This window comes from Somniosus microcephalus, chromosome 31 (genome assembly GCF_052327205.1).
Source record: "Somniosus microcephalus isolate GS21.2 chromosome 31, FLI_Smic_1.0, whole genome shotgun sequence".
In the NCBI taxonomy this organism is placed as follows: domain Eukaryota; kingdom Metazoa; phylum Chordata; class Chondrichthyes; order Squaliformes; family Somniosidae; genus Somniosus; species Somniosus microcephalus.
The window spans coordinates 24,397,267-24,421,370 of NC_141017.1; the positions used below are offsets into that span (position 1 = coordinate 24,397,267).

Genomic DNA, 24,104 nt, shown 5'->3' on the forward strand with positions numbered 1-24,104 from the left:
GTGTGAGGCTTCATTAGGGACTGACAGCGCTAGTTGATATCCAGGCCTGAGGGGAGGCTCGGGGAATTGGGGCCTGGTTTACTGGCCATCAGTTGACAGTGTTCAAGTGTTTACTCTGCGGAGTTACTTAATCTTCAGTTTCTCGTTAAACAGCCGTGGGATTTAAGAGCGTCCACCCTGACTGCGTTGACAGGATTCCTTCATAAAACGAGATTCTGTGCAAATATTTCGTGTAAATAAACAAACTCGGCAGTTAAGATACACAAGTTGTCGAGAGTCACTTCATCAGGTGCAAATTGGCAGGGTCACTTCTCACCTGATAAAGGGATTGCTGTGGACGCAAGCTCATTTGTGCACAGGCCGCTTATGTCTCCCAGCAAAGGGATTCGCTCTCGAGGACATCACAGCTGAATCCTGCCCAGTGTACTTTCTCGCTCTCCTAGAGAGTGTCAGCCATGGCTCAGTGGGTAGCAGCCTCGGCTCGGAGTCAGGAGGTTTGTGGGTTCGAGTCCCCACTCCAGAGACTTGAGCACAATAAATCCAGGCTGACACTCCCAGTGCGGTGCTGAGGGAGTGCCGCACTGTCAGAGGTGCCGTCTTTCAGATGAGACGTTAAAACTGAGGCCCCGTCTGCTCTCTCAGGAGGACACAAAAGATCCCATGGCACTATTTCGAAGAAGAGCAGGGGAGTTCCCCCCGGTGTCTTGGCCAATATTTATCCCTCAACCAACATCACTAAAACATATTATCTGGTCATTATCACATTGCTGTGTGTAAATTGGCTGCTGCGTTTCCTACATTACAACAGTGACTACACTTCAAAAGTACTTAATTGGCTGTAAAGCACTTTGGGTTGTCCAGTGGGCGTGACGGGTGCTATAGAAATGCAAGGCTTCCTTTTTCTTTCTTTCAGCAGACTGGTAAAGAATCATTTTTGGTCGGTGTCCAGTTAACTCATCTCCATTAAGATAGCAGTTAGTGTGCTGGAATTGGCTGCACTGGCACAGGCTAAGGAATGGTGTAAAATCAGTCAGGGTTCCCAGTCCTGATCGCTATCCGGTAACCCCTATTTAGGAAGTCCACATGGACTCGGGCAAGCACAGGGTCAGGCTTTACCACGATGTCCCATGCTATAGGAAAGCCAGCGGTCACTTTCCAAGGTTCCACAGAAAGAAGGTCAAACCTGTCTGTGGCAAGAGGGCTAGCGGGTAGCGATGGAATTGTACCACAGCGACAGCCAGCACCTTCAGAAGGGGAGGGAAGAGGAGAGAAGAGATGAAAATCTAGGGAGAAAAGCATTCAACTAACAGCCAAGTTCCTCTTTAAGAAGCAGAGGCCCCAAAAAACTGCAGATTCTGAATGTTAACAGGTCAAGCTTGTTCCCATTTGCTCTGCCAAAGCCTAATCCACAGGGAACCAACAAAAATGGTTGCACATTTGATGGTGGAATGGGCAAATATTTCATATTCAATGAAGTATCCAGATTGGGTCACAAACAATGGAGATTCGCAGCATCTGCAATCGGAGAGATTGGAATGTGCCCTGCTGAAACACAACATGAGTGAGCAATAAACCCATTGCTCAAAAAATGCACAACTGTAAACAAACAAACAGCAAAAAAAAAAGCACGTCGCTCAAAAACACACAGCAATACATTACAACAGTGACTACACGTCAAAAAGTACTTCATTGGCTGTAAAGAGCTTTGGGACATCCGGTGGTCGTGAAAGGCGCTATAGAAATGTTAAGTCTTGCTTTTTATGAAAATGTGCAAAATAAATAGCGAACTGCTCAGAAACACAGCCATAAACTAACTGCTCAAACACATACAGCAGTAAACACAAGCTCCTTCATCCCTCCTCCTTTTACTCTCCCACCCTGCACCTTTTCCACAGATAAATCTGGGTGGGCCCTAACCCTTCGTGACGGGTACGATGTCTATCACTCCGCTTTTGTGTCACTTTAGCTGTTACAGTGTGCGTCACCCATGAACAAACATTGGAATGCAACCCACCATTTCCTCCACCCGATAGAGCTTTAACCGCGAAGAAAGCGAGGCAAGACATATAAAAGCACAGACGGTGAGAGGCTTGCAGGAATGCATGCTGGCATTTCCTGTCGAGATAACTGATAAAGAGCCGATAGGAATGTTTTCCATTTACCTGAGAGCCTCAAGAAACTTTGTTGTTTTCATTTTGTCTCGCCTCTTCTGGTGTTTCCGATTCTTGCAATCATACGTAATGGGGGCCAACAACCCTCTGGTTCCTCATCTCGAGTCTACTCTTGCTGTTTGTGCAGTCTTTTTTAAAAAATTCATTCATGGGATGTGGGCGTCGCTGGCAAGGCCAGCATTTATTGCCCATCCCTAGTTTCCCTCGAGAAGGTGGTGGTGAGCCGCCTTCTTGAACTGCTGCAGTCCGTGTGGTGAAGGTACTCCCACAGTGCTGTTAGGGAGGGAGTTCCAGGATTTTGACCCAAAGACGATGAAGGAATGGCGATATACTTCCAAGTCAGGATGGTGTGCGACTTGGAGGGGAACTTGGAGGTGGTGGTGTTCCCATGCGCCTGCTGCCCTTGTCCTTCTAGGTGGTAGAAGTTGCAGGTTTGGGAGGTGCTGCCAAAGAAGCCTCGGCAAGTTGCTGCAATGCATCTTGCAGATGGTACACACTGCAGCCACGGTACGCTGGTGATGGAGATGGTGCCAATCAAGCGGGCTGCTTTGTCCTGGATGGTGTCGAGCTTCTTGAGTGTTGTTGGAGCCGCACTCATCCAGGCAAGTCTATTCAACTGCAGAAGGCATCATATCCCTCGAGACTATAGGCATTAAGGGATATGGGCCAAAGGCGGGTATACGGAGTTAGGTTGCTGATTTCATTGCATGGCAGAACAGGCTCGAGTAGCTCAATGGCCTCCTCCTGTCATCTCCCTTTCGAAGTGGCCTTTTGTCTGTGGCCCCACCAACCATTAACCTTCTCCCTTCAGTTATCCTAACTCTCACCAAGTCCCGCTCTACCACCTCCCCTGTGCTCGCTGACCTACATTGGCTCCCAATTAACCAACGCCTCGATTTTAATATTCTCACCCTTGTTTACAAATCGCTCCATGGCCTCATGCTCCCTATAATCCCCTAGGCCAATGCGCTCCGCCTATTCTGGCTTTTTGAACACCCCCCATTTTAAATGCTTCACCATTGGTGGCCGTGCCTTCAACTACCAAGGCCCCAAGCTCTGGAATTCCCTCCCTAAATCTCTCCGCCTCTCTCCTCCGCCTTTAAGACGCTCCTTAAAACCTACTTCTTTGACCAAGCTTTTGGTTATCTGCCTCAACATCTCCATATATGGCGCGGTGTCAAATTCTGTTTTTTTTAAATAACACTCCAGTGAAGCGCCTTGGGACCTTTTATTATGTTAAAGGCGCTATATAAATACAAGTTGCTGTTATTGTTGTTGTAGTAAAGATCTGGACGAGGTATGAGAAAGTGAGCAACTCTCATTCGAGTAGGGGTGGCACCATACAACGGAGTTTGTGTCGCAAGCTACCCAAGGGCAACTCGCTTTAACCCCGTTTGAAAACACAGTGACACGATGAGATCATTCAGACATTAATTATGCCTCAGCAAACATCTCAACTGAGTGGAAACTGAGCAGCAAATTGGCAGCTTCACTTGGCAGCCACAAGGATGGGAACGAAAATGCAGCACTGGTTCAAGCCCATGTTGAGCTTTGACTGAAGGGACGCTGCGGAGATAGTGTAGAGGCAGCTTTACTCTGCACCCAACGTGTACCATGCCTGACCTGGGAGTTCTTGATGCGGCCACTGCATCGCTGGCAAGGCCAACATCTATTGCCCAGCCCGAATTGCTCCCGAGAAGTTGACGGTGAGCCACCTTCTTGAATATAGAGGCCAGTTAAGAGTCAACCACATTGCTGTGGGTCTGGAGTCACATGTAGGCCAGACTGGGACATTAGTGAACCAGATGGGGGTTTTTTTAAAACAACAATTTGATAGTTTCACAGTCACCATTACCAATACTAGCTTTTTATTACAGATTTATTTAATTAAACTGAATTTAAATTCTCCAGCTGCCGTCTGAACTCATGTCTCCGAATCATGAGTCCAGGCCTCTGGATTGCTAGTCCAGTAACACAACCACTATAGTACCATACCCCAGGGGCACAGTAGTCAATGATGGGTTTCGCTCATGCCTCCCCATCAAGTGAGTAGCTGAACAATACAGAACAGCGAGGGTCTAGATTTGATCCCCAGTCTATGTTGGGTTAGCTGATCCTAGTCAGTGAAACAATTAAGATGCTCCAATTGGCCTCAGTACCCATGATCTATTGAAGAGGATAATAAAAAATCCAGTCCGGGTTCTCACTCGGAATTGCTTTCCAATGACACCGGCTGGAATGAGTGTGTGTATAGGCGAGGATGCTGGGTGAGGACAAGATCAGGCTTGGCTGTAATGCCCCTATAGCTGAAGATCACGTTAGTCTAGACAGTGAGTGTCAACATGAGAAGGGACTTGGGTAACATAAGGAAGAGGCAACTGCACCTCAGCAAACAGTCAGCACCTTTTTAAAAAAAAGTAAAAAGACTTGCATTTATATAGCGCCTTTCACAACCTCAGGACGTCCCAAAGCGCATTCCAGCCAATGAAGTACCTATGAAGTGGAGTCACTGTTGTAATGTGGGAAACGCGGCAGCCAATTTGTGCTCCCACAAACAGCAACGTGATAATGACCGGATAATCTGTTTTAGTGATGTTGATTGAGGGATAAATATTGGCCAGGACGCAGGGGATAACTCCCCCTGCTCTTCTTCGAAATAGTGGCCGTGGGATCTTTTACGTCCACCTGAAGGAGCAGACGGGGCTTCGGTTTAACGGCTCATCCGAAAGACGGCACCTCCGACAGTGCGGCACTCCCTCAGCACTGCACTGGGAGTGTCGGCCTGGATTTATTGTGCTGAAGTGTCTGGAGTGGGACTTGAACCCACAACCCTCTGACTCAGACGAGTGTGCTGCCCACTGAGAAAACTGGAAAGAAAAATTCTCCTTCTCAGCAGCACGACTGATTTCGTAAATATTAGCAAACTGTCTGTTAACAAGACACTGTTGCCCCCCTCATCGTCACCGTACATATCAATTAAAAAGCTAAGAAACTACAGTACTGCAGAATCAATCCCCATCTTCCAGTCAACCTCGTCTCCTATAACATTCACTGCACCAAAGTCAATAAACAGGGCCTCAGTGGGTTGTACCAGGCCTGCACTCAGAGACCTGCTGAGGCACTGCGAGAGTTTGCCCCTCAGATGTTGCCCGTTTTCAGGGCTCTCTGCTGCTAGATGAGCTCATGAAAAGCCTCTGCCGATTCACGGCTCTGGTTAGTTCTCACTGCTGCCCATCGAAGGGTTAAAACGTAAACAGCAAATTGTGCAGTCCAATTTGTAATGGAGCCAAGCAATCAGCACCAGGGCACTTAGTAAGGGGAATATGCTAGGATTTGTGGCAGCAGGGAATCAAGGACACCGTGGACTAGTAATTATAGACATCAGTGTAAATTGTACTTTTAATATTCATGATTTGAAAATTCTTAGCTCAAGTTGATAGAACCACCACATATGACAGTGCCATCATTTCCCACATTACAACAGTGACTACACTTCAAAAGTACTTCATTGGCTGTAAAGCGCTTCGAGACGTCCTGAGGTTGTGAAAGGCGCTATAGAAATGCAAGTTTAAAAAAAAAACTAATCCACCTGTGCAGGAGACTGGGTAGATCTGGAGTTCATGTCCCAGTGTTCCTCACTTTATGTGAGCTCAGTCATAACATTAAAGGCCAGGGGGAGGAGTTTGAGGGTTACACTGGACTGTCCGCACACACCCCTCCCCCAACTGGCTTTTCTTCATCTGTGAACAACAGCGAATGCCAAGCGCGCGAGTGATCACACACTCTGATCAGGAGCAAGAACCCTAAGGCTGCTTCCTCTGTCTTACACTCACACTGATCAGGAGCAAGAACCCTAAGGTTGCTTACTCACACTCACAAGGAGCAAGAACCCTAAAGGTCTCTCACTTAGTGATCAGGAGCAAGAACCCTAAGGCTGCTTCCTCTGTCTAGCCCAGGCACACACAACCGATTGTGACCATTGAAAGTTCTCCCTTTAAGATCGAAACAATTATCTAAGTGAGTAACATTTTACTTTCACTGTCAACGCACTGCGATCAATCAGGATGGAACCTGCTGTTAAAATCTAAACTCCAGCATGAATGTTAACGTAAAGCGGTTTACCCATCAGGACACAGAAACTTTCTTTCAGCGTTCTGCGAGTTAACAGGATAACCAGCAATAATCTCTGGCCATGTTTAACTTTAGTGCAATGAATGGCCCGACCTCAAAATGTCCTCCTGTAACTCACTTTATTCTGTCAACATACTGAGTGTAGAGCTGGGTCAAAAGTTAATAATTAGTATTAGCATTTTCTATCCACTAACTAAAGATTATAACCTTACTTGAATCAGGGTCCCCCGGGGCTCATCTGGTACAGGCAGCGATAGCTGAACCATGCAACCAGAAAATCCTGGCTTCTATTCCCAGCCTGTGTTGAATTAGTTGTTTCCAGGCTTGGGGTAGGTAGGGGCACTACAATTGGCCAGGGAAGGTAAAACAAAAATCAGCCCGGGGGTCCCACTCCCAGTCACTGTAAAGTGGGTGCAGCTAGAAAGTGCACACGTGGAGGTCAAATGAGAACAGGAACGGGCTTGGCTCGGAGATCCCTCAACCGATTGATTGCTCACTGGCCACAGGCTCTCACAAGGAATGGCCACTTGGACGAGGTTGATGCAGGGGAGGAGCGGACAGGAACAAATACACAAGTCATCTTCGTACGTGGGTCTAATACACAATGCCAGAGGAACTCCTCCGACTAAGGCAGTGAGGAGGAGACAGGAACTGAAGCAGACATTGTTAAAAATGCACTGCTGTCAGAATTGTCGTAGGAGGCCTTTTAGTATTAATCTACCTTACGAGTCGAAAACCAACCCAGGCTTCCTGGAGCCCAAATGCTCAGTCCCTTCATAGTTGATAAAGTTATTAAAAAGGCACACAAGTAAAGTGATATCGGCAATCCGGTTTTCAGGAATACAGAAACTGGCCTCAAGAACTGGAATAGGTAGAGTTATTCCATAATTTAATTCGTAAGAATATGAACCACACAACAAGAAAACGCGATTTGATTTGTCATCCCTGTTCGTTCCTGAAGATCTGGCTGCATCACAGACTCTATCCAACCCACTCAACCTCCTGAGGGAGAAAATTCAATCACAGCTAAACCACCAAAAAGGTAAAAGTTCTCTGACATTCCTCCCTGACCCCTGAAGTTAATGTGAAACTCAAGGCCAACCATTCAACCTGCACAAAAAGAGCTGCATTGTACAGATGGCCTACCTTGGGTCACAGGTACCAACACATTCTGCTGAATGCTCGCTCTCTCCCCCCCCCCTTATCCTTAAAACCGGTTTTAAATAGGTGTTTATCCAAGCTTTTTATTTTTATAGAAACTGTGATGCCGCATTATCTAGTTTGTTTGGGAAACAACAAGTATTTATACAGCGCCTTTAAGAACACAAGAATAGGAGCAGGAATAGGCCACCTGGCCTCTCTGCCATTTAACATAGTAAAATGTCCCAAGGCACTTCACAGGAGAGTTATCAAACAAAATTTGACACCGAGCCACATAAGGAGGTATGACAGAAAGAGGTAGGTTCTAAGGAGCATCTTAAAAGGAGGAAAGAGAAGAGAGGCGGAGAGGTTTAGGGAGGGAATTCCAGAGCTTAGGACCTCGGCAGCTGAAGGCACGGCCGCCAATGGTGGAGCGATTATAATCAGGGATGCTCAAGAGGGCAGAATTAGAGGAGCGCAGATATCTCGGTGGGGTTGTGGGGCTGGAGGAGATTACAGAGATAGGGAGGGGCGAGGCCACAGAGGGATTTGAAAACAAGGATGAGAATTCAATGGAGTTTCTGTGGGAGAAGAAAACGTCTTTTACCGCGCTCCCTTTCCTGAAGTTTGAGTTTTATCTTCATGTCCTCTCATTCTGCACTCACATTAAGCAGCAGCCTGTCTGTATCTCCATTATCCATGTCTCTCATCATTTTGAAGATCTGGGAGATGTTCCAGTTCTCCAGAATCCACCCTCTATGAGACAAGTTTCTGTATTCCCTAAAATCAGGTTACAGATAACAACATTTTGGGTGTGGGTTTTAAAAAAAAATTACTTTACTAAATATAAAATGGCACACGCCATTTGGGTGCCAGGAATCCGGAGCTTCATTCTGATAGAGCTTCAGTTGCAGTGATCTCTCTTCATCTAAACTTAGTTCTAAACCCCTGAATCATTCCTGTAGTTCTTCTTTGAACTTTCTCCATTGCACTATTGGCTTCTGAAAATATAAAACGCACAAAATGTTCCAAGTGTGACTTACCGATGAGTTTTGAAGGGTTAAAATAAACTGCTTTGTTGTATAAGCTAACATGGTGGAGATGGATTTGAGCGCTTGATCAGCCCTGTTGATAAGAGCCTTGCATTGACTGGCGACTCTCAAGTCAATAGTCACACCCACATCCTGTTCCTTTTCACCTTTTGATAATGTACATCCATTCATTGTTCGCAGGCTTCACATTTCCTGCTGCACTGTGCTTTACCCTACGTTGCTCCACTTTAAAACTCCATCTGCATTTCCTCACCCTTCCATTTAAAATTAGGATTTCTACAACGTCGAGTGTCGGAAAGGATGCTGCAACGTCACCACCTGCACGACTTTTACCCAGCACAGCAAGTGGGATGGACGGCATTGGAGGTCACGGCTCGTACCCGTGGGACACTCGCTGCCCCGCCACAATCCACACAGCAAACCCACCCTTCCTTCCACACCACACCCGCAAAAAGGCATCCCCTCCTTCTGGAAGCAATCCTGCATCGCACACTCGGGGTGTCACCATCCCGTTCACTGGCCTTCAGCGAGTACATTCCTGCTCTGGCTGACACAATGATACAAGATAAGCAGTTTCAGAGTCAAACCATTTTCCTTTTTTGTATCGGATCCAAATGTGTCAGCTTGCTTCAGTTGGTAACACTCAAGTTGTGAAGGTTATTGTTCCCAAGCCCCAGTCCAAGATCGGAGACATAACTTGTGCCACCAATTCAGTGCTGAGGGAGTGATATATTGTTGATGGGGACGTTCCCTTCAAGCTGCGTGGCCTCTCAGTGCCCTGCAAGTCCAGCGCAATCGGTGAGCTGGCCTTTAAAAATCGAAAAAAAACGCACTTGCACAGAATTTTGAATGGGCCCGCAGCCCAAAATTTTTTTTTTTTTTTTTTTTTTTGGAAAAACAGGGAACATTGGTTGGTGGGGTCGTTTTTCAGATGAGCCGTTAAACCAAGGCCCTGTGTTTGCTCCTGCGGTTCGAGTGCACGTTAAACTTTCCCATGGTACTATTCAGAGAAGAGCAGGGAACCCTGGTCAACATTCGACCTCAAAGATGTTCATTCATTTCATTGCCGTTTGAGATCTCAGTGCTGGGTTTGCCTTTTTTTTTTATTCGTTCATGGGATGTGGGCGTCGCTGACAAGGCCGGCATTTATTGCCCATCACTAGTTGCTCGAGAAAGTGGTGGTGAGCCGCCTTCTTGAACCGCTGCAGTCCGTGTGGTGAAGGTGCTCCCATAGTGCTGTTAGGGAGGGAGTTCCAGGATTTTGACCCAGCGACTATGAAGGATCGGCCAACATACATCCAAGCCAGGATGGTGTGTGACTTGGAGGTAGTGGTGGTCTCATGCGGCTGCTGCCCTTGTCCTTCTAGGTGGTAGAGATCGCGGGTTTGGGAGGGGCTGCCAAAGAAGCCTTGGCGAGTTGCTGCACTGCATCTTGTAGATGGTACACACTGCAGCCATGGTACACCGGTGGTGGAGGGAGTGAATGTTTAAGGTGATGGATGGGGTGCCAATCAAGCGGGCTGCTTTGTCCTGGATGGTGACGAGCTTCTTGAGTGTTGTTGGGGCTGCACTCATCCAGGCAAGTGGAGAGTATTCCACCACACTCCTGACTTGTGCCTTGTAGATGGTGGAAAGGAGCACCAGGAACTAGTTGTCGACAAAACTCCATCTGTAATGGTGTCTACTGAAAGAGAGCTGTCTTGTAAACCACTTACCCCAGGTGACATTGTTGATGTTTCCAGATGTGCTGATAAAGTTTATTGTAAATCCCATTTATGACTAAAGTGACTAAAATTAAGAGCACAGTTGTTAAATTTGACCCCCTCCCCGGGCCTTGCTACAGGAGCCCTGAATGGTGCTTTGTTTCCTCTAGCACCTGGTGCTGTCTTGACCTTTTGTTGTCTTTTGAATTGAGAGATCATTAGATCGCATCTCGTAACGCTCTCTGAAAAGCAAGCATCTTTATTCTTGGCCCTGGTTTCTGGATATGGACTGTTTCCGCCAGTGCTGCCAGAACAGCGGCTCTCTCTTTGGGCAAGTTGGGTTATGTACAGCTTCAGTTTCTACAGCGCTGCTTGCAGTGAACAGGGAGGGTAACTGGAGGGTTTGGTACTGTGAATGTGAAGTGTTTGCTCACAGAATGACTGCCATAAAAGGTTCTGCTTCGATTTCTGTTGTGGATTTACCATGAAATCCCACCACCTTCTCAAGGGCAATTAGGGATGGGCAATAAATGCTGGCCTTGCCCGCGACGGCCACATCCCATGAACGAATAAAAAAAACCCTCCTAGTATCGGTTACACTCACTAGTATAAAAGACTTCCACCTCTGGAGCCCAACATTTTCATGAGCCTTGCAAACGATCATGTAATCTCCACCTGAACTAAGCACGTGGGGGGGGTGGAACAGATTCTCTCCCAGTCTCCTCTACAAATCACAGGTTGTGGCCGCCAATGAGCCTTGATTCGAAGCAGTGGCCGGGGCGGGGAGTTAAAAGTGGTGAGGCAGGCAGGGATTGTGGATCTGTGTTGAAGTGCCTGCAGCCTGTACACTGCTCTATGACTCACTCCCAAAGACCACAGCCAGTAATTATCTCCTGAACCAGATGGGCTTCCCGCTCTGATCCATCAATGACTTTTGACACTAAGTGCATGTGCTAGAATCTCAAACCGCAGCTCATTAGGTTGAGATGTTATCACTGTCCGTTCTCTCCTCATTTTTCTTTGCATCCAATGTAAATTATTGGAGGCATTTCTGTGATGTGAATGTGTGTTCCCTGAATAAAGTGACTGAAAATCATTAGCGATGGGATACCTTCACCCCATCAGTCTGGGTGGGTTTATACCCAGGTCGCAGAGGTAAAAGGATCCAGTATGAAGCAACACCCCCCCCATCTGAAGCCAGGTTTCAGAGATCGAAGGACACATTTCCCTTCTCCCCATCCTCTCCTGAAGGCTGGGCTATGGATCCACATGCAGCAGCCGCCCTCCAATACCTTACCCAAGTGGTCACTAAGTGTCAAGAGACTATCCGAGCCAAACCCAATCTTATTCATCCAACCTCCTTAACTGTGAACTCCGTGTCAGCTGTGGCTCAGTGGGCAGCACCCTCGCCTCCGAGTCAGAAGGTTGTGGGTTCAAGTCCCACGCCAGGGACTTCAGCACACAACCGAGGCCGGCACTCCCAGTGCAGTGCTGAGGGAGCGCCGCACTGTCGGAGGTGCCGTCTTTCGGACGAGACATTAAACAGAGGCCGCATCTGCGCCCGGGCGGATCTAAAAGACCCCATGACACTATTTCGAAGAAGAGCAGGGGAGTTCTCCCTGTGTCCTGGGCCAATATTTGTCTCTCAAATCAACATCACTAAAACAGATTATTAGCTGGTCATTATCACATTGCTGTTTGTGGGAGCTTGCGGTGCGCAAATTGGCTGCCGCGTTTCCTACATTACAACGGTGACTGCACTTCAAAAAGTACTTCATTGGCTGTAAATCGCTTTGGGACGTCCGGTGGTCGTGAAAGGTGCTATAGAAATACAAGTCTTTCTTTCTTCCTAACTCGCTTCATAGGATAGCAATCTCGGTGGCCAGCCAAATCTTTCAGATACTGTACATTGCTATGTTCCTAAGCCCTGGCTAATAATAACTTGGCACTGGTATACTGGGCAACTGCAACTCCCCACCACGGACCCAGCTGGCATCTGCTAACTCAGTGCAGACCACTGAACAATCCTGGGTTCTTCCTGCCCCGCACGGCCGAAGACCACACCAGGCAGTGCATCAAGGCTGGCTGAAAGGACAGTGCCCTCAAACTACTGCATTCGCCCAGTCCCACATCAGGGGGACATCTTCACCTCCTCTGTGTAGCTGGTTTTGGATCTTAGATCACCGATGCTTTCATTCAGGTCTTTTTGGGGGTGGGGGGGTGGGAAAAAGAACGAACCTGCATTTATATAGCGGCTTTCACGTCCTGCGGGCATCAGTAGCAGATTACAACAAATGACGTGCTTTTTGATGCACTCACTGTCATGTGGGCAAATAAAAGGCGGCAGTTAATTAGCGCATAGCAAGATCCCACAAACAGCGCGGAGATTTCTGACTGGTTAAGCTGTTCTTGCGGTACTGGTCGAGGGGGGAATATTGGCCAAGACAACTGAAGAACTTCCTGCCATTCTGGCTCGGGATCTTTTGTGTCCACCTGAACTACAGGAACAGGCATGGGGTCCTGGTGTGACATCTCATCGGAAAGACAGCACCTCGAACAATGCTGCATTTCCTCAGTGCTGCATCGAAGCATCAACAACTTGTATTTATATAGCACCTTTAACATAGTAAGACGTCCTAAGGCGCTGCACAGGAGTATTTTAAGACAAACTATTTGACACCGAGCCACATAAGGATAAATTAGGGCAGGTGACCAAAAGCTTGGTCAAAGAGGTCGGTTTTAAGGAGCGTCTTAAAAGAGGAGAGAGAGTTAGAGAGGCGGAGAGGTTTAGGCAGGGAATTCCAGAGCTTAGGACCTAGGCAACAGAAGGCACGGCCACCAATGGTTGAGCGATTATAATCAGGGATGCTCAAGAGGGCAGAATTAGAGGAGCGCAGATATCTCGGGGGGGGGGGGGGGGGGGGGGGGTTGAAGGAGATTACAGAGATAGGAAGAGCCTAGATTACCTGCTCAGATCCAGAGTAGGGACTTGAACCACATGACCTTCTGACTCACAGGCAAGAGTGCTACCTGCTCCTCCGTAACATTACCTGCCTTCACTCCTACCTCGGCCCATTTGCTGCTGAAACCCTTATCCATGCCTTTCGTCACTTCCAGACTCAATTACTCCAATGTTCTATCGGCCGGCCTCCCATCCTCCCTAAACATCAGCTCATCCAATATCTGCAAGCCATGTCCTATCCGGCACCAAGTCCCTCAGATTTATGTGTAATGCTTCTTCCTATTGCTGTAATTTCCTCCAGCTCTACAATCCCCCAAACTTTCTGTTCCTCAGACTCTGGTCTCTTATGCACAACCCTTCACCCCACCAATGGCAGCCAAGTGTTCAGCTGTCTAGGCCCCACTAGAACTAGGGATATGTGGATATCGGGCAAGCACAGGAATGGGATGGGGTGGCCTCCAGCTCAAATATCTTGTCGACATTGAGGCGGACAACCTGGGGAGAAAGCAGGGACATCAGGGTACTGAATTTGGATGATCAGCCATGATCTCATTAAATGGCGGAACGGGCTCGAGGGGCCGAATGGCCTACTCCTGCTCCTATCTTCTATGTTTCTATGGACACGTGAAGAATGGCCACTGCTGTGAGGTTCTGCGGGACTTCCAGTGGCCATAGAACTGCACCCCAGCAAGTCAGCAGCTTTAGGAGGTGGGGAGAAAACTAGAGGAATGGGTTAAGTTTTCACTTCCCATCCACAGCTTGTGCGAGTGCGCAATAATCACCAGTCTTTGGAAATAAATAATATAAATGGGAATCAAGACTAATATTTTTCTCCTCTTACTTATAAAGTACAACCTTGTGACCCAGACAGTTTAAAAAGAACATAAGAAATAGGAGTAGGAGGCCTGATGGAAGTTAGCTTATTAAATGAAAATGAAGATAAATATTGAGCATTCTTCTCGTGCGTGGGGCAGGCTGAGCTCGGAAAATCTAACGATATCAAATTCATAGTCAGCGTCCTTAACCCGAAGTGTCTTGGACATTAACCCGTGCAGAAGTCAGATCACAGACGCAGAACGCTGCATTACAGACGGCACGTGTCTCTGAAAGGTTGCAAAGGAAATTCAGTCTTCAAGAGGCTCCTGGGGGAGTCTGCACTTAAGATGGTTGGCTCCTAATGCAATGTCGTCAAGTTAACAAGAACCGAGCTGACCCCATTTTTAAACAGTACTTTTAACAATAAACTGATTTCCATCAGCCTGTCTGAATCGGGAGCATTCATTTTAAACAGCCCTCAAATCTCATTTCTCCTGAAGTGTTCCGCCAGCACTGTTCAACCTAAATGATCAATGTAGTCCCATCCTCCTCGCACACAATGCACACTATCCTGCTGCCCACTACTCCAAGCCGGGTGTGGAAGGGAGGGTGAAGGTGGGAGTCCTCCCTCATCCAGATTGCCCCCCCTACGTAGCTGGAGGAGGATTATATGGATCTAGAAAGACAAGAGGCGGCGATCTAAAGGGGGGAAAAAAGTATTTAACTTAAAAAAAAAGACATTCTATTTTGGGGGATGGTCTAACAATCGCACTCTCCAATCTACCACAATCTCTGGCACTGACTACAGAGCATTAACCCCTTTCCTTCCCCCTCCCCAGCTTTCCCTCTCCATAATACACTTGTGAAAATTATAGTTGTTCCTTTAATAGACAGTATTTTATGAGATTGATAATCAGAGACTTGATGGCTCTGGATGCTTTCGCACTGTAACATTCCCCAATACAGTCTGATGTCTCATGTTGGCCACAATCTGTACAGGACCCCCTCTAAGAGAATCTATCTGAAGTATCCTCTCTTACCTGGTGTTCACCTGGGTGAGTCGCCATTATCTCTGGCCCTATAGAGTTGAGCGCATAAATCCTAATGTATTAGCTCAACCTGCTCTCCGACGTGGAACTGTTCTCAGTGTGTGTGCCAAGCAATGGCTTCAGGAATCTGGAACTTCATCTCTGGAGGTTAGGGCGGAGTGCCAAATTAAATTTAAGAAACCATACATTCAAGGTTCAACCCCCGACGTGTTCTGCTCTCCTCCTGGGCAGCAGTGGTGCGTTATTATTGGTGAAGCGCTAGGTCAGTGGAGGAGATAAATCAGCCAAGAGTCCCGCTTCTGACTCCTCATCCAGTGAACCCCACCCCCCCTTACGGAACGTGCATGTGTGGGGACGTTGGGCAAAGATGGAATGAGACTTGGCTGTGATGCCCCTCCACCACCCCGACTATCAAATAACCTGCCTGCACTCACTATCTAGGATCCCGCAGGAAGAACTGGCACATAGGCGAGGTGCCAGGGAGTTACTGGCAGTAGCCACAGAATTGTCACTGCCTCCGGGAGAGAAGAGAGGAGAGAAAATAAAGAGGTGGGGCGGGATATTCCAAATTAATACAAACTCTGGCCAAATTCTAGGATTAAATTTTTTCCCCCCCTGGATTTAAGTCATCTGGATCCCCAATTGGAACAGCTCTGATAACGTCAGCAATTCAGTCCATTTGATGGATAGGGAAACCGATGGAAAGGCTTGACGCTCACTGGCAGGAGAGAGTTCCAAATTTTCCTTGGGGGGGTTGGGCATCTTGCCTGGGAGAGGGCCGGGTTCAACCTGCCTGCAGGTGAAACATAAACAGACAGAGACCACTTCCAACAAGCAGACCTTTAACGCTCGACTGAGAATTGCTGGCCTGTTTTGTTTTAAAACTGCTCAAGGGCACATGAGGGCCATGTCCGTTCTTGCTGGTGTATGTCACCTGGTATTTACTGCTTCAGGCATGCAACATTCCGGGACAGTCTTCATTTAGTTAGAAAGAGAAATGAGAACCAAGAAAGGGCATGTTGAATCCTGCCTATTAGAATCACAGCCAATAAACTATCAATTTTTAGAGAGTGGGTACTTGCAGTGCTCTTTAGTGTTTATACCCTGCATTGATTGTGAGCCGATACTCCTGTACCTTTATACTGATCGTGGCCTGGGGGCCCCTGCCATTCGTTTATACCATACGCCTCCCTAGCTCTAATCTCCTCCAGCCCCACGACCCTCAGATCTCTGTGCTCCTCTAATCCTGGCCTCTTGAGCATCTCTGATTTTAATCGCTCCACCATTGGCGGCTGTGCCTTCAGCTGCCAAGGCCCCAAACTCTGGAATTCCCTCCCTAAACCTCTCCGCCTCTCTCTCCTCCTTTGAGACGCTCCTTAAAACCTACCTCTTTGACCAAGCTTTTGGTCACCTGCCCTAATATCTCATTATGTGGCTCGGTGTCAAATTTTGTTTTAGAACACTCCTGTGAAGCGCATTGGGACGTTTTACTATGTTAAAGACGCTATATAAATGCAAGTTATTGTTGTTAAATCAGTGGTCTTTATTGCCTATTTTCTGCCTTCCCGCACGCGCTAGCGGACCGTTCTGCAAGTCTCCAGTGTACCACCCCCCCACCCTAGTCATTCTTCATACAAGCCTGGACAATGTCAAAGGGCTATTGAACCATGGAGGGCATCACAGCTGAGGTCTATCGCCGAGCGAGGTGCCAGAGGGCTGCATGTGCCCGCGGAACGGTCACTGCCTTCAGGACAGGAGAGGAGAAACTATTCTGTCCCCCTAAAACGTCCACACACGCACTCTCTCAGGAGGGCCACTGGATAATGGTTTTTCCTCCCCCCTCCTAAGCCAGAGCATCAAGACCAAGGGTCACACCAAATACGCTGTCCGGTCCAGATCAGCTAACCTAGCCCTGATTGAACCCTGCTAGCTTCAGACCCTGCCTGGTTCAGACACTACAGCACCACCACATGCGGTACAGCCGCCCATACGTGTTGCAACATTACATGGCGCTCTGATATCAACAGCAACTTGCATTTATGTAGTGCCTTTAACAACCAGTGGTTCAGTGGGCAGCACTCTCCCCTCCAAGTCAGAAGGTTGTGGATCCAAGTCCCACTCCAGAGACTTGCGCACAAAAATCGAGGCTGACACTCCCAGTGCAGTACTGAGGGAGTGCTGCACTGTCGGAGGTGCCGTCTTGCAGATGAGACGTTAAACCGAGGCCCGTCTGCTCTCAGGTGGACGTAAAAGATCCCGTGGTACTAATTCGAAGAAGAGCAGGGGGAGTTATCCCCGGTGTCCTGGGTCAATATTTATCCCTCAATCAATATAACAAAAACAGATCATCAGGTCATTATCACATTGCTGTTTGTGTGAGCTTACTGTCTGCAAACTGGCTGCCGCATTTCCTACATTACAACAGTGACTCCACTTCAAAAGTACTTCATAGGCTGTAAAGCGCTTTGAGACATCCGGAGATCGTGAAAGGCGCTGTGTAAATGCAAGTCTGTCTTTCTTTAACATAGTAAAATGTCCAGAGCGTCACAGGAGGCTAATCAGGCAAAAATTGACACCGATCCAAAGGAGAAGACATTAGCAGGAGGGGACCAAAAGCTTGGCAAAGAGGGAGGTTTTTAAGGAGTGTCTTAAAGGAAAAAAAAAAGTCATTAAGAAAATCGTATGAAAATGCATGGCGATGACAAAGTAATTTCAGGTCAACTAAGCAGCTGGAGCACAGCGGTAAGACTAGTGGTAAAGACTGCTCGTCGGGGCAGAGTGCCCACTGATAAACAGCTACATCGCAGGGCTGTTTCTATTGCATCTCTGGTCTGGTCTGCTTTCACCAATCATACCCACTCAGTACCTGGTATACTGGAGAGAATTGTTCTGCAAGTCACTGCAAAAAGTAACAGCAGCCACAATAGCCTTAGATGCCTGCAGCATCTACATCGTAAAGTCACCACTTCCCACTGACCTAGTTGCTATTTTCATCTTCTAAAAAGAGGAACAGAGATCAGAACATAGCAGCTCAGCTGTCATAAATAAATTGCACTCTAAGGAAACAGTCACACTGTTCTTTTATTAGGCAGGTTGCAACACACAGTGTAATTAAGGTGCTAAATCAACCACAGAATCATTAAGCAACAGACGTAAACAGTATCTCGAGCAAGTAGACTCACATCACTTGGGCTACCTGCCTGCAGCCTGCCTCAAACCCAAATTGTAATGCTGTACGCTAGTGGAGAGCAGACAGTCCTCTCACCTCCGTCCACCTAGCACCTCCATGCAGAGCTCCAGGGGCTCTGGGTAGGACACGCCATAGAAGGCAGTGTAACTGGTATAGGCTTCTTCCATCTCGTGCCCATCTGCCACACTTGCGTCAAAAGTATTTTACTTAAAAAAAAAAGAAAACCAGTTGTTTCCTGCTGGTATTTCTGACCCTGATGACCTGACCTCTCCCCAGGGGCAGGTACCAAGAATTTACAAGCAGCTGCCAATCTACAGAAACTTCGACGATTAGCCTCAAATCCCCACAGGCTGCACCTGAGCAGTGGCTTTATAAAAAGGGACAGGCCAGGCGAACACAGCTCCATCTTGGCAGCTAAACATTAATACCATGCCCTAGACTCTGGGCTACCCCATGAACACCTGCTAGCATTTTAGACAACAGCTGGAGTCCAAGCAGTAAATCCACTCAAGGGGTCCAAAGAATAAAACAGAACCTGTTGGAGTTCCGTTTTTGTAGTCATCTGAAGCCTTTGATTGGATTATGACTGCCAACTCAATCATACGTTCCATATAAACTGGCTTTTATGGTTAATGCGTCTTATTCAATGAGTGACAAAGGACAACTGATCAGGAGCTCCTTGGCTACAAAGCTCTGACCTGGACTGAGTTACCAAGTACTAGGCTCCATTACATCGACAGGATCAACTCCAAGTCCAAACATTGGTTCCGTTCCATGCACCTCGGAATCTAAAGTTCAGAATTTTTTTTTAATTTGTTGAATTTTATAGCATTTGTAATAGATAAAAATTTTGGATTTAAATTCAAAACCTTACACAGATAAGTGCACCTGTACAAGTGAAGTCCACTTCTGGCCAGCAAGCCCCTGTACCGTTCCATATACTGGCCATCAAAAAGTTACCTACAGTTAGAACAAGTGCCCATATCAGTAATCCTCATGGATCAGCCACATAAATACTGTGGCAACAAGAGCAGGTCAGAGGCTGGGTATTCTGCAGCGAGTGTCTCACCTCCTGACTCCCCAAAGCCTTTCCGCCATCTACAAGGCACAAGTAAAAGAGTGTGGTGGAATACTCTCCACTTGCCTGGATGAGTGCAGCTCCAACACTACTCAAGAAGCTCGACACCATCCAGGACAAAGCAGCCCGCTTGATTGGCACCCCATCCACCACCTTAAACATTCACTCCCTCCACCACCGGCGTACCGTGGCCGCAGTGTGTACCATCTACAAGATGCACTGCAGCAGCTCACCAAGGCTTCTTCGGCAGCACCTCCCAAACCCGCGACCTCCACCACCTAGAAAGACAAGGGCAGCAGGCGCATGGGAACACCACCACCTCCAAGTTCCCCTCCAAGTCACACACCATCCTGACTTGGAAGTATATCAGCCATTCCTTCATCGTCGCTGGGTCAAAATCCAAGAACTCCCTCCCTAACAGCACTGTGGGAGTACCTTCACCGCACGGACTGCAGCGGTTCAAGAAGGCGGCTCACCACCACCTTCTCAAGGGCAATGAGGGATGGGCAATAAATGCTGGCCTCGCCAGCGACGCCCACATCCCATGAACTAACAAAAAAAAAATTACAGCACGTACAGCAATTTGTAGATTCAGGTATTATCTGATTGCATAGGTGCAATAGTGCTGTGGTCTGAAGTCCAAAACAACTTCAACTGGCTGGGGACAGGCAGGAAGGAGAAAGAGACAAGACAGATCCTCGTTGATCCAGTTTGGATTTGTTTGGATTCAGATACCACTTTGAAGTTTAGGATGCATCCGGGGAACTAACTGAATGATTAGTCCAATCCAGCGTTCGTAGGGACGGATCTGTGGGAGAATCTGGTTATTGCTATCTTCACTTAATATTTAACCATGAGACTAGACTTGTCTCATTAATCATAAACATCACAGGAGGCACCTCGAAGGGATAATGATTCCTGCCATTATTACAAAATGCAAAAAAAAAAGCAAAGTGATAGTTAAGTAGTCTGCCATCCATTTCCACTTTGCAGGAGTGTGCGGTTGTAGTAAAAGTGAAGGTTACTGCTCAGTAAATGGTTATAGCAGATGCTTAACAGCAAATATCACTATTTTTCAGCGTTTAACACAGGGCACTTTGAACTAGCTACTCGTCAAAACTGAAAATGCTGGAACTATGCAGCAGACACATCAGCATCTGTAGAGAAAAGACAGCGGGTCAGATGAAATTCTGATAAAGGTTCTTCGCCCAAAACAGTAACCTTGACTTTTCCACCTACAGATAACCAGGAACTTGCGGTATATTCTACCAGCGTTTTCTGTTTTCATTTCAGATTTCCAGAACGCAGTTCTCCTTTTCCACCAGACACTAGTTCCTGGTTTCATTCGTAATCTGTAATTTGTGCCAACAGATATTCCACATCAAGCTTTGCACGAGGTGACTTCAATTTCACAGTGGCTGCAGTGACGCAGCTGGTAGGCAGCTGGGCACGAACGTACCACAGCATTAAATAACAGATACAGGCCCACACCTGGGATCCCTCAACCGGGCTGCCGAGAGTGGGGGTGGGGGCAAGGGGCCGAGGCTCAACGCCTCATTCAAACAACAGCCAGCATTTGTATAGCGCCTTTAACATAGCAAAACGTCCCAAGGCGCTTCACAGGAGCATTAACAAAATTTGACACCGAGCCACATAAGGAGATATTCGGGCAGGTGGCCAAAAAGGTCGGTTTTAAGGAGCGTCTTAAAGGAGGAGAGAGAGGCGGAGAGGTTCAGGGAGGGAGTGCCAGAGCTTAGGGCCGAGGCAGCTGAAGGCACGACCGCCAATGGTTGAGCGATTAAAATCATGGATGCTCAAGAGGCCAGAATTAGAGGAGCGCAGATATCTCGGGGGGGGGGGGGGGGGGGGGGCGTTGTAGGGCTGGAGGAGATTACAGAGATAGCGAGGGGCGAGGCCATGGAGGGATTTGAAAACAAAGATGAGAATTCTAGATGGGAAGGAAATGAACATTTGGAGGGAACCATTCCCATGCAGATCCAGGGTACCCACGTGACATCTGTTACTGATATAGTACTACCGTCCACATTGATAAAGGGCCTAAAAATAAATTGGGGGAAGGGAGAGGGGCAGGGGGAAGGGAGAGGGGTGGGCTAAGGATGGGGGAGGTTTAAGGAGCGAGGGGGGGGGGAGAGAGGGGGGGGAGAGGGAGAGGGAGAGGGAGAGGGAGAGGGGGGAGAGGGAGGGGGGGGGGGGAGAGGGAGGGAGGGGGGGGGGGGAGAGGGAGGGAGGGGGGGGGGGGAGAGGGAGGGAGAGGGGGGGGGGGAGAGGGAGGGAGAGGGGGGGGGGAGAGGGAGGGAGAGGGGGGGGGGAGAGGGAGGGAGAGGGGGGGGGGAGAGGGAGGGAGAGGGGGGGGGGAGAGGGAGGGAGAGGGGGGGGGGGAGAGGGAGGGAGAGGGGGGGGGGGGAGAGGGAGGGAGAGGGGGGGGGGGGAGAGGGAGGGAGAGGGGGGGGGAGAGGGAGGGAGAGGGGGGGGGGGGGAGAGGGAGGGAGAGGGGGGGGGGGGGGAGAGGGAGGGAGAGGGGGGGGGGGGGAGAGGGAGGGAGAGGGGGGGGGGGAGAGGGAGGGAGAGGGGGGGGGGAGAGGGAGGGAGAGGGGGGGGGAGAGGGAGGGAGAGGGGGGGGGGGGAGAGGGGGGGGGAGAGGGAGGGAGAGGGGGGGGGGGAGAGGGAGGGAGAGGGGGGGGAGGGAGAGGGAGGGAGGAGGGAGGGGGGGGAGGGAGAGGGGGGGGGGGAGAGGGAGGGAGAGGGGGGGGGGGGAGAGGGAGGGAGAGGGGGGGGGGGGAGAGGGAGGGAGAGGGGGGGGGGGGGAGAGGGAGGGAGAGGGGGGGGGGGGGGAGAGGGAGGGAGAGGGGGGGGAGAGGGAGGGAGGAGAGGGAGGGAGAGGAGGGGGGAGAGGGAGGGAGGGGGGAAGTGGCTGAGGGCGATGTGAAAAAGGTAGGTTTTAAAGGCGACTTTAAGAAATAGGTCAAGGCAAAGTGATGCAGTAAAATTCCAAAGTGTGGGAGCAGACAGGATTCACAGTGAAGCAGAGCAGAGTAAATGGAGGGTGTGGGGAGGGGGAGCAGGAGGGAGGGAGAAGAGTTGGATGAGATAGCAGAGGTAGGATGGGGTAAAGCTATGGATTGAACTATAAATCAGAGAATGAAGAAGCCAGCACTGGGAGCAAACCACTGCCATCACCTTTACTGGGCACCAGTGTGTGGGGATGGGAAGAATTCTCCCGGGGCAACAATATTAAAACATGCAACATTCAGTCATTTGACACCTCCCCTGCAATATAAACACAGAAATTCTGACCTGAATAAGGTTTTTCAGACCCTCAGCTCCCAATGTTCTGCCCCATTATAGAATGACACCGAGGGCGATTTCCCAGTGCTGTGATCCCATTGCACTCTTACCCAGTATGATGCAGATCATGTCCAGAAAGACGAGCATCCTCCTGCCTCGGGGGGCTCTGCGACCTCTGGGACCCCCATCTCCGCCCTCGGGCTCCGAATCACAGGCATCTCCGTTGTCTGGAATCCGCACGATGGCTGCTGTTGGAGTATAACCCCCGTCCGCTTTACACTTGGACATGGCCGGACTCTCTCTCTCTCTCTCCCCGGGCTCTCCTGTCACTCCGCAGTTCTCCAACAACTTGAACGAACCCCCTCCCACAACCAGCTGCAGACTCGGTGTCACCGCCTCTCTCGTCTCCGTTACTTCAAGCCGGCAGTCCAAAGATTTCTGCACAAACTTTCCAAGAATTCCAGGTTTCTGCTCCCTTTCCAACAAAAAAAAAGCCCGGAGCTCCCTCTGATTCTCAGTGAAATGTTACAAAGTCCAATGTTTCCAACGGAGAGGAAAAAAAACTTTTTGAAAAGTTTGGAAGAAGTTTCTGAACTTTGGAAAAAGTTTCAGAAGTTTGGAAAAAGTTTGGGGGAAAAAAAAGTTTGAAGTATTTTTTTTCTCTGGAGTTGTTGCTAAAGTGCGAGCTCCAAGATCAGTTCAGCTGCAAACAGCCCCGTAGATTGCTGGCTGGCTCCCCGTGTGTGTGTCTCTCTCTGTGGTCAGAACCACATTACCTGGTGACTCTGAGGCGCGCTCTCTGCTAAAACTCAAGACCCAGGGGACGTCCTGGTGATTGACGGCTCAGCAGGTCGGAAATTGGGGGGGGGTGGATTTGTACTCCGGCCAGTTTCACGAATCCTTCAATCTTCCAGCCTTAGCTTAGTGTGCAGGGCAAAGGAAAGTAGGGAAACAGCACGTCAAAAGTGCAGAATTGGTCATTACAACGCCAGCATTTTAATTGGAACTCCTTATACTGAGAATTAGTCTACTCTTTCGGGTGGGTGAGGGATGATTGAATAAATTGACTGTAAATTAATAAAACTTTAACTAAAACTTAACAAATTAAATTAGAATTTGATTGGCTGGGGGTGGTGATGCACTCCAGTCCCCGCGGCGCCCACCGGTCGCAGAAGGCCTCGAGCGTGCCGGCGGACACCGCGTGCTCCATCTCCAGGGCCACCCAGGCGCAAACATAGCCGCGGAGGAGAGGCAGGCAATCGGGCTGAACGACCCCCTCGACCGCCCGCTGCCTGGACCTGTTAGTAGCTATTTTTGCCAGGTCCAGGAGCAGTCCCACGAGGAGGTCCTCCGACCCGCCCGCTCCCCTCCACATCGGGTGACCGAAGATCGGGAGCGTGGGGACTGAAGTGCAGACAAAAATCGAGGAGCAGCCCCTTCAAATAGTGAAAGAGGGGCTGCAACCTCTCACGTTCTGCGTATATATGGAAAATGGACTCCTCCAGG

The 24,104-nt window shown here is 48.9% G+C and overlaps 1 protein-coding gene across 1 annotated transcript in view; it reads right to left on the reverse strand.

Annotated features, from left to right (window-relative positions):
• LOC147097650 (phospholipid phosphatase 3-like) overlaps window positions 1-23,460 on the reverse strand; it is a 92,922-nt gene extending 69,462 nt beyond the window's left edge. Inside the window, exon 1 of the mRNA XM_085971640.1 lies at window positions 22,709-23,460. Coding sequence (XP_085827766.1) covers window positions 22,709-22,886 — 178 coding nt within the window. The 5' untranslated portion in view covers window positions 22,887-23,460. The remainder of the gene's footprint in view (window positions 1-22,708) is intronic.
• Window positions 23,461-24,104: the final 644 nt, after the last annotated feature.